General features: G+C 45.6%; 1 protein-coding gene across 1 annotated transcript; it reads left to right on the plus strand.

Annotated features, from left to right (window-relative positions):
• Positions 1-2302: 2302 nt before the first annotated feature.
• ACTL9 (actin like 9) lies at positions 2303-3556 on the plus strand. Its single transcript, XM_004610189.2, has one exon. The coding sequence runs from the start codon at positions 2303-2305 to the stop codon at positions 3554-3556; it is 1254 nt and encodes a 417-aa protein (XP_004610246.2).
• The last annotated feature ends 7204 nt before the right edge of the window (positions 3557-10760 follow it).

Here is a 10760-nt window from a genome sequence, read left to right on the forward strand (position 1 = left end):
TCCTAAATTTCTTACTATAGGCAGCATCTACTAGAAACTTCCTTCCTCTTCTACCAGCATCCATTGCATTTTTGTCCCATTTCTCATACCCATCATTCCACTTCTAGTGACTAATTTCTGGAGATTGACAAAAGGGGAGTGATTCAAGATAAATTGAAGTGTTTGACAACTGTGGATTGTGTAAGGCAGAAGAGATAGGTAGTTGTATTAGTGTTCTGCAGAGAAGCACAACCAACAGGCAATCAAGCTGTCATAAGATTTGATGCAAGCAAGTGCATGAGTTGAGAAATCTGGGAATTCACTCTCTGTGCACTGGAAACACAGGAAAAAGCCAATAGTTTGAATTCAAATGAGTTCTATAGCCAACGAGCCAGGGAATTGACCATGCAAGTCCGAGTTATATGGAAGGGAAGACTGATGAGCCAGCTCTCACAGCCAACAGTCAGAAGGCGAGGAGGAAATTCCTCCACTTTGGTCTATTCAGGCCCTCAGTAGATTGGAGGGTGTCCACCCACATTAAAGGAGAGCCATCTGCTTTACTGAGTTTACCAACTCAAATGCCAATCTTGTCCAGAAACATCCTCACAGACACGCCCAGAAATCATGTCTATTCTGGGTACCCCTTTGTTCACCCAAGTTAACATAAACTTAACCACCGCATTAATGATTTTGTGGATCTTGCTAAAGAAGAGTTTTAGGCAGAATATAGAAAGTGCCATTTGACTTCTGAAAGTTCATGAAGAGAGCTATTTCAGTTTTCAAGAGTAGATTAGAAAAAATATAGAAGGGACAATATTGTTTCTCCAGCAAGCAAAAGATTTTCAAATAAATGACTTTTGGGATGGGATGTAGCTCATCAGTAGAAGACTTGCCTTGAATTTTTGAAGCCCTGGGTTCGATACCTAACAAGCAAAAGAGGGAGAAGGAGGAGGAAAAAGTGAAGAAAAGGAGGAGAAAAAGAAAAAGAAGAAGAAAACAAGAAAAATAAAAGGAAGAGGAGGATGAGGGTAAGGATGAGAAGGTGCTACCTGGGCCTTCTGTTGACTTCTATGTTGACTTCTATTTGCACTGAGAACCCAAGGCTGCAGGAATCTGTGACAGAAACCAGGAGGGAGCAGGATCTCCCAGGGTCCAGGCCTGCATTGCTAAGCACCAAAGGTGCTTAAGAGAATCTGCAGACAAACACTGGCTTCCTTTCACACCTGCCCAGGACCTTGGGGGGTGGGGGGCTGTAGGCTTACATAGCCTCCTGCCAGCATGTCAGGGTCTGAGTCAGCCCAGCTCACCATTTGCTTGTCAGGAAAAGATCATGGATGCCGTTTTCAGGACCCATGATGAGGGAAGGGGGCAGGCTGGACATGACCTCTGCATGCTGGTCAGTCCCATCCTCCATGCTACTCTCTTCCATGCAGGCCTTCTTACAGTTTTGGACTGTTTGTTGGGTTTAGTTTGTTTTCTACTCACGACCCCATTTTTGCCCAAGAAATGCCACAAGCATTAGTGCTGCCTAAACAGCTGTGGATTCATCATGCAGTTGGTTTTAAATTCATACTCAGAGGTTCAGAACGTATTCCCTAGGGCTAGAGAGACAGTACAGTTGGTAAGGCACTTGCCTTGACCTGGCTGGTAGCAGAAAGTCTGAGCTCAGCCTTCTTATAAACAACTACAAAAAGGCAGCTCCTAAGAGGTGGATTTCAGGCAGAGAGACAGTTCAGAGGGTAAGGAACTTGCCTTGCCGGCTGCCCACCTGGGTTCAGTCCCAGGTTACTGTCCCCTAAGTGATTCTTGAGCTCAGAGCCAAGAATAAATCCTGAGTATCACCAGGGGTGACCCCAAGCCCAAAATAAATTAAAAAAGAAAAAAAGATAAATAACTAAAAAGGCAGCATCTATGAGAAGGATTTCAGGTGAAGAGGTTTGGTCCCTAACGTTCAGCTACAAGTGACCCCTGAAGCTGAACCAGGATAACATCAGAAGGTGTGAGAGAAAGAGGGGGGCGGGGGCGTGGATTCTTAGGTTTGGATCAGTGAGCTCCATCTAAGATCTACCCACCTACATCTCCATCTCCCTCTGGTAGGGGGGTAAAGTGGGAGGAGAATCTAATAGCTGAGTAGCCTGGACGCCTGCCCCACCCTGCTCACGCCCACATTGTGAAGTTTTTCCAAGGACCCGGGTTGATGTCACAGACCCCTCCCCCGTGCCGCTCCTCCCCACTCTGCTCCGCGCTGGCCAGCGGGGCTAAACACCCCCCCATCGCTTCAACCCACACCCTGGTCCCGGGTGATACACCCGGTCCGTCCTCCATGGATACCCATCTCTCCAAGTTCCCAGTGTCCCAGCCATGCTCAGAGACCCCCAAGCCAAGTGTGATCCCTCACTCCATCCTAGTGAACAAGACTCTGCCACGGGAGACGTCCAGCGTGGTCAGTTGTGACACACTAAACCACCAGACGGGGGCTGTGGTCATCGACATGGGCACTGGGACCTGTAAGGCGGGTTTTGCGGGGCAGGCTCGACCCACGTACACAGTGGAAACGTTAGTAGGATGCCAGCCCAAGAAGTTGGCCACGGCAGGGCCACCCGTGCTGGAGACATTCATCGGCAACGCAGCGCGCTCCCGGCCCGAGCTGGCGCTGGTGCAACCTCTGCGCAACGGCATCGTGGTGGACTGGGAGGCGGCTGAGCTCATCTGGCGGCACCTGCTGGAGCACGACCTCCGCGTGGCCCCACGCGACCACCCGCTGCTCTTCTCCGATCCGCCCTTCAGCCCCGCCACCAACCGAGAGAAGCTGGTGGAAGTGGCCTTCGAGGCGCTGTGCTCACCTGCCATGTACGTAGAGTCCCAGTCGGTGCTGGCGGTGTACGCGCACGGGCGGATCAGCGGGCTGGTGGTGGACTCGGGACACGGCGTCACGTACACGGTGCCGGTCTTCCAGGGTTACAACCTGGTCCACGCCACCGAGCGCCTGGACCTCGCCGGCACCCACCTGACCGCCTTTCTGGCCGACAAGATGCTTCTGGGCTCGGGTTTGCCGCTCAGCCAGCGGCACCTGGACACAGTGGAACACATCAAGCACCACTATTGCTACGTGGTTGATGATTTCCAAAAAGCTCAGGCGCGGCCCGTGCAAGACTGTTGCCAGACTTTCAAGCTGCCTGATGGTCGCAGTGTCACGCTGAGCCAGGAGCTTTACCAGTGCCCAGAGCTGCTGTTCCGGCCCCCCGAGATCCCAGGCCTGGCCCCGGTGGGTTTACCCGCGATGACACAGCAGGCGCTGCAGAAGGTGCCACCGGAGGCGCGCCCCGACGTAGCGCGCAACGTGCTGCTCTGCGGAGGCTCCAGCCTCTTCCCCGGGTTCCAGTCCCGCTTCCAGGCTGAGCTCCAGCGCGCAGGCGCCGCCCCCGACGTACACGTGGTGGCAGGGACCAGCCGCCACTTGGCTGTGTGGATCGGGGGCTCCATCCTGGCCTCGCTGCGCGCCTTTCAATCTTGCTGGGTGCTGAAGGAACAGTACGAAGAGCAGGGCCCGCATATAGTGTATCGCAAGTGCTTCTGATGGGGGGCAGGGACGGTGGGGGGTGGAGGGCAATAAAGCTTGCCCCTACCAGCTGGGCCTGTGCTGCTGGCCTTCCCAATACACACACACACACACACACACACACACACACACACACACACACACACACACACACACACACACACTGTGACCTCCACTGCCTGTTCCAGTTCTGACTTCCCAAATCCCTCACCCAGCACACTCCATCCCTAACGTCCCCCACACCCCAAGCCATTCTCATCTGTAAACACTTCCATCCAGGACTGGAGCTATAGCACAGACCCTTTTCCTGGCCCACAGCTGACCAAGGTTCAAACCCGGGTCCCTTGGAGCCCTTTAGGAGCGATCCCTGAGCTCAGAGCCAGGAATACCCTTAGTACCCTGAGCACCAAGATGTGGTATGGCCCAAAAGGAAAAGAAAAAAAGGAGAAAAAGAAGAGGAGGAGGGGGCAGGGAAGGGAAGAAATCTATTCTGGGCGTCACTTTGTGTACCAAAATTAACATAAACACTACATTACTATATTAATGCTTTTGTGGATCTTGTTAAAGAGTCCTAGGCAGAATATAAAGTGCCATTTGACTCCTTAAAGTTCATGAAGAGAGTTTAAATTAGGAGCTATTTCAGTTTTCAAGAGTAAATTAGAGAAAATACAGAGGGGCTGAGAGTGTTTCTCCAGCAAGCAAAATATTTTCAAAATAAGAAATGGCCTTTGGTCTGGGATGTAGCGCTGCAGTAGAGGACTTGCCTTGAATGCATGAAGCCTGGGGTCCAATACAGGAGAACGAGGGGCAGGGCAGAGGAGAGGAGGAGCAGGAGAGGAGGAGGAGGAAGGAAAGAAGCAGGAAAGAGGGGTGGAAAAGGAGGAGGAGGAGGAGGAGGAGGGGAAGGAGGAGGAAGGAAGGAAAAAAGTTAATGACCTGAGTACAAATTAAATCAGAGTGTAGCCATCAGTCTCCACGAAGTTGGGAAGATTTAAGAGAAGGTATCACAGAAGCATCCATCATTACAAAAGGGTTTCAGAGGAAAGCACAGAGCCATGACTCAGATAAAAATGGAGATTGGCCTGCTTCAGGAGAAATGTGGTATTTATCAAATGAGGGGGACAATAATATTTTACACAGAAAACTCAAAATGTTCGTAACAGAGATGTATCCATTTTTACTAAAAAAAATAGTGACAATTCAGAGGGAAATTTTTCCTCATCCTTACTTCCTATAAGAAGGAAGCAGGTTGTAAAGCTTCTTAGTTAAAAGCTTAGGTCACTTCTTACAGAAAGGGAAAACTCAGGACAGAACTGAGAGTTCAAAGAACAGAGTGTGAAGAACAGAGAAGTGCTAAAGACATTCAGAAATGAGGAAATGCCTTCAGGGAAACAGAATTGGATTTGAGTTCCGGGAAACCCCATGGAACTAATAATATGGTTTGGATGGATTTCAGATTCTCTGGATCAGTTTTGTGTCTGTCTGGGAATATCTACCTTCTGCTGCTGTCCTTTCTCTGCTACATCATGATCTACGTCATGGTGCTTATTCGTGTGCTGGAGGCAGATCCGATCATGCCTTTTTATTCATAGGTCTCTTAATCACCAGCTAGGCTCCAGGAAGCAACACCACAAAAGGAACCCCTTTTAAATCAGAACAGAAGATTCAGAAATATCAATTCTGATACCATCATTAGGTGAGGCTAGAGAGTCATGGACATGGAAAGCCGTGGAAGTAGCATTTTGGAACGCTTGGCTAGTACTTCAAAATAAATGTCTTGCTTGTCATCTGTTTACCCTTTTAGAGTTCTGAGTCATCAGGTACAGGAGTTTGAGCTACCCTGGTAAAAGAGTCCCAAACCCAAGTCCCAACTTCTGGGCCACTGAGCAGCTCATGCAGCATAAAAGGAGCTTGCCATGGTTGGAGAGAGGCTAAATGCAGCCACACTGTGAACCCAGGCCAGGCACACAGATGTGCCAGAACTAGAAAAAATAATAGTTATTTTAATTTTCCTTATAAGATTTATAGTTTGGCCTTGAGGGAACTTTTTTTTTGGGGGGGAGGCAGGTTGAAGTGGTTGATAAGCAGATTACCTTACTTCTACCCATTTTTGGTCTAAATCTCTACTGAATTATATGGTTAAGAAAATTTCAAAAAATACACATAGGATGTCATTGGTGGAAAGCTTTGAGAGAAAGGATTTCTCACTTTACCCCTTTCCAGTGGTCAGGGAAGTTTTCCTATTGAAGTAGGAAGGCAGTTGGGGTGAGGAGGCTGACAATGAGTTCTTGGGAAGTAATAAAACCAAGATGAGATTTGAAAAAGTTTCTGTCACTAGTTCTAAAGTAGCCAAAAGTATTATGGCTGGACTCACTCTGTGGATGCAGGAACTAAGCCCTTAAAACACTCTAACTGGCACCAGCACAAGACCCAAAAGGCTGGACCTTCTCCAGAGAGATGCTCAAGCAAGAACAGTGGGTTGTGATGAAGACTTGAAGGACTTGAAGTAGAACTACCTGAAGTTTCAAGCTCTTCCCCTTTACAACAGCATAGCAATAGACTCTTGATTTAAAGGAATATATATATGATATATATCATATATATTTTTCTTTGGGTGTCACACCCGGTGATACTCCTGGCTCTGCACTCAGGAATTATGCTTGGCGGTGCTTGGAGGACTATATGGGTTGCTGAGACCCAAACCTGGGTTGGGCATGTGCAAGGCAAAACACCCTATCCACTGTGCTATCGCTCCAGCCCCTAGAAGGAATACATTTTAATAGATTCACTAAGATACAAAGTTATGAAGTTGTTCACAATTGAGTTAAAGCCTACAATGTTTGAACACCCATCCTTGCACCAGGGGATAGCAATGGACTCTTATCTATGTAGAAAGCCCCATAGGAAAGTTTGGATACAAACATATAAAACCAACTCTGAATAGGTGAGTGAGCAACTTCTCCATTCTGGGGGGATGAGCTGCCTCCCCACCTGAGATGTATGCTCTTATCTCTCCCTTTTGGAGAAGCCCATGTTCTCTCTTAAACATTGGTCTCTCTCTTTCCTTCCACATAATCTCAAAATAAAATTCCTTAGCTTCACTTTTTGTCTCCTCCTGAAATTCTTTTCTGTGAAAGAAAGGTGATGAACCTGAAAAGTCTTGCTAAGATTTAGGACTGACTTTCCTTTCTGCCAAGAGCAATTTCTCACTCTAGCCTGCCTTTTATGGATCCCCCAGAAATTCGGTAGCAGGGATCATTTCCCACACCGGGAAGAACAAGTGGAACTGAAGTATGGTTTGATGGCCACCGCACACGGTTGCTGAAACATAAGGTCTCTATTGTGCTGGTGTCTTAATCATCCTATATTTCCCCAGGCACGTCTACAGGTAACAAGGTGGCGGGAGAGAGAAGGTGCAGATTCCCTTCTAGAGGGCTGCGACCTCTCTCCTCCCCACTTCACATAAATCACCTGCAATAACGTAATCATGGAAAAATCTTCCATGCTCATGGACTGGAAGAATAAATATTACTAAAATAATGATTCTACCTCAACTATTATATAGATTTAATGCAATCCCTCCCACAAATTCACACTCATTCTCTCAGGACCAAGAACAGTCAATAAAGTGTATGGAATTAGAAGAGATCATAAATAGCCAAAGCCTTACTGAGAAATTGGGAGGTATCTCATTACCTAATTTGTGACTGTATTATAAAAATATAGTGATCATAACTTCATGGTACTGGAAGAAAGATGGTATCTCTAATGAATGGGTTAGAATTGAATACCCAAAACCCCAGACATATGGACAATTAATTTTCAGTGAAGGAACAGAACATGAAGTAAAAATAACCTTTTCAACAAATAGTGTTGAGAAATCTTGATAAGTATGTATAAGAAATTAACTCTGGATCCATATTTCACACCTTACACAAAAGAAATTCAACATGGATCAAAGAACTTGACATCCAATCAGAAACAATAAAGTACACTGAGGAAAACGGGAAAAATATTCACATTCAACACATCAGATACAGGGTTGATATCCAGGATACATAAAGTACTAAGATCAACAGAAAACTTCTCATAGCAAGACAGGCAGATAGCCAAGTGTCATATGAAAAAGTGCTCAGCATCAATTATTAGGGAAATCCAAATAAGGATAACAATGGGATATTATCTCTTTCAGTGAGGATGGCACATAGAAACAGAACAATCAGTTCTGTTAGGGTTGTGGTAAAAAGGGATTCTCATTCACTCTGGGAATGCTGTCTGGTTCAATTCCTGTGGAAAACAGTATGGCAAGTCCTCAGTAAACTTAGAAGTATGACCCATAAATTCCACTTTGGGGCATCTATCAGCAGGACTTAAAAACACTCATTCAAAAGAAGGTATGCACATCATTATTCATTGCTGTACTCAGTACAGTAGCTAAGATATGGACTCAAACTAGCCATTTAATGATAGATTAATTATGAAGATAAAGTATACAATGGAATACTACACAGCTGCAAGGAACAATGAAATCATGTAATATGCTGTAAGCTCATTGAAACTGAAAGATATGTTGAGTGAATTAAACCAGAAGAACAAGCGCAGGATGATCTCACTTATCTCTTGTATATAGAATAACTGGATGAGGAAACATAATAAATGAGGACATACCTAGATCACCTTTGACCCCAGAGCTTAGAGAGGACAGAGAAGGAAAGAAAAGGGGAAAGGAAGAAGGTGAGAAAGGGAAGTAATGGGGAAATGTGTCAGGACTTCAGTTTTACTTACGTTGCGGGAAAGTGGTATAGCTCTATATCTAAGGCACATACTCAACAACACTGAAAATATGCTATCTGAGCTACAACTGCCCAACTTTGCAATGTGCCTGTCAAGGTGGTAGGTAGGAATGGGAGAGAGGAGGATGGAGTACGGGAACACTAGTGGGGGAAAGTTAACACTGGTGGTGGGATTAATGTGGAAATATCATATGCCTAAAACTAAACTATCAATAACTTTGTAAATCTTGGTTATTTAATTAGAAACTTATTAAAAACTTTTTAAAAATGCAATCCTAGTGAAGTCAAATAGTTTGACACTCTCATTTTATGAATGAAGACAGAGACACAGAAAATTTGTCCAAGAGGGTATAGGGTATATAGTTTTATAACTTTATACATTAAGCTTAGGAAAATCAAGGAAAGAACATAAGAGTCTCACTTCTAGTCTAAAGCTGATTTGTTTGTCTGGGCTGTAACTGTCTGTGCAGTTAAGCATACTGTATCTTTGCTCAGGAGTCACTCCTGGTGTGAATCAAAATACAGGGATCAAACCCAGGTCAGGTGTATGCAAGACAAGCATCTTACCCGCCATATTATCTCTTCAACCCTGATCTAAGGTTTTAATGACAATCACATGACTTCTTTCTAAGAAATTCCCTTATGGGTTTGACTTGTCAAGAAATCTTTTTACATGCCCTGCACTACTTAGTCTTTAGCAGAGAGAGTCACCAAAACTCCAAAAATGGTTGTTTGAAAAAAAGAAGGGTGTGTTACTTCATGTAATAAGATGGCCTTAGGCAGCATCGTAGGTAAGTTCTGCAGCTAGAAGCCTGGCTCTTTCCCAGCTTACTGCTCCTAATGCCATTTTGACCTTAACAAGGATATTTCCTTCTTATCCTTCTGCATGCAGATAAACTACCGTGCCTTCAAGCTTTGTCACCAGCTCAAAAACAGAAAGGAGAGGGGGTGGGTTATATGCATAAGGTAAAATAGTTCTTATGAAGTTTGGTATTCTTACACACTAATGGAAACCCTCCTCAGTATATCTGCCAACATCTAGTTGTTCAGAATGATGACACAAGACCACCAGTGGAAGAGAGGCTTAGGACTCAGGTATTTTGCTTACTGGAATCATCAGACAGAAAGACAAGGGAGAAGAAAGTAAAATGGGTTCTTGAGTACATCAACCAGTAGTATCTGCTGCATATTTTTCCAAAAGAGAAAACAAAGAGCAGAGTATGGAAAGTTAGGTGGGCACTACCCCCTCATTCTTACATCTAACTCTCATGGCTGGCCAAGGTCATGGATGGGTAGTAAGGCCATAGATGGTTTCAGGATGAGTGTGAGGTTTGGCAGCAGAGGGGATGGGAGTGCTGTTGCGGGTGCATGGTGTACACAGATACATTCAGAAACAGAGATCTTCTGAGAAAGCCCTCCAAAATGCAGTGATATTTCAGAGAATGCCATGCATTATGCATATGCCAATAAATCATCATTACATTGTTGGGGGTAAGTGAAGAGACTGCTAAATTTAGAACAAATTTCACATGAACCTAAATTTTAGAGGACTGGTAAATGAGTCTCTTTTGTGAATCAAAAGTCCTGTCTCCTAGAACATTCAGCGATGGTCTCTGGGGCAGAATCCAATTGAAGAGAAATGCTCTATTGTTAAAGCTTTGTTTTTCATATCCTCTCTTAACAGTTCTCATTCCACATCCAGTAGCTTGACTGGATTCAATTCCTCATCAGTGCCATTTAGGAGAAGCTCACAAACTTCTGTTCCTTGGCATATGGTTAACATGTGTGAATATTGAGATGAAGTGTTACCGGAGGGACAGATAGAAGCTCAAGAAAGATCTACTATAAAAACAAAAAAGGAGCAAGACAGCCGGCTGGGGAGCCGGCAATCATCATTGTACAGTTAATGAGGCCAACAGTGGAGAAGCACGAGGCTCTGGATGAAGGGGAGAAATTAGCCACATCCCAGGCAGGGAGTACAGGTCTGACTTTGGGAGCCAGTTGTGGGAGAGGGTGAGAGAAAGTACCACACCGTCCTCCCGATGAGACTTTCCTGGCCTATGGCATCGGCAAGTAACAATCACCAGAAAACCTTCTTATGTGAAGAGGATTCCTCCAAAATGTAGACTTGGAGGTCTTGAGTTCCTGTTTCTGAATCCTCTGCTCCCAGCGGGTGCCACACACAATCAACTAGCTAATTCTCCTTCCCCCGCAGCAAGCCAGCAATGGGCCAGTGTTGAGAGCAGAAACGCATCAGGCCACAACCCTCACTGCCCAGGCCAGCAGTCTCCTAGCATGTGGAGATAATTACCAGTGAGTCCATGGAAGGGAGGCTGCCCAGGTCAGGAGACAAGACTTCTCCCCTCAGCTCTCTTGCTAATTGGCCACACCAACCGGAAAAGGTTAGATTCGCCGCCTCCTGAGACCGC

The sequence above is a fragment of the Sorex araneus genome, chromosome 7, assembly GCF_027595985.1.
Source record: "Sorex araneus isolate mSorAra2 chromosome 7, mSorAra2.pri, whole genome shotgun sequence".
In the NCBI taxonomy this organism is placed as follows: domain Eukaryota; kingdom Metazoa; phylum Chordata; class Mammalia; order Eulipotyphla; family Soricidae; genus Sorex; species Sorex araneus.

Bases quoted from the DNA above. Each gene is read 5' to 3' on its own strand.
- ACTL9 (XM_004610189.2), top strand. From the start codon at position 2,303: ATGGATACCCATCTCTCCAAGTTCCCAGTGTCCCAGCCATGCTCAGAG.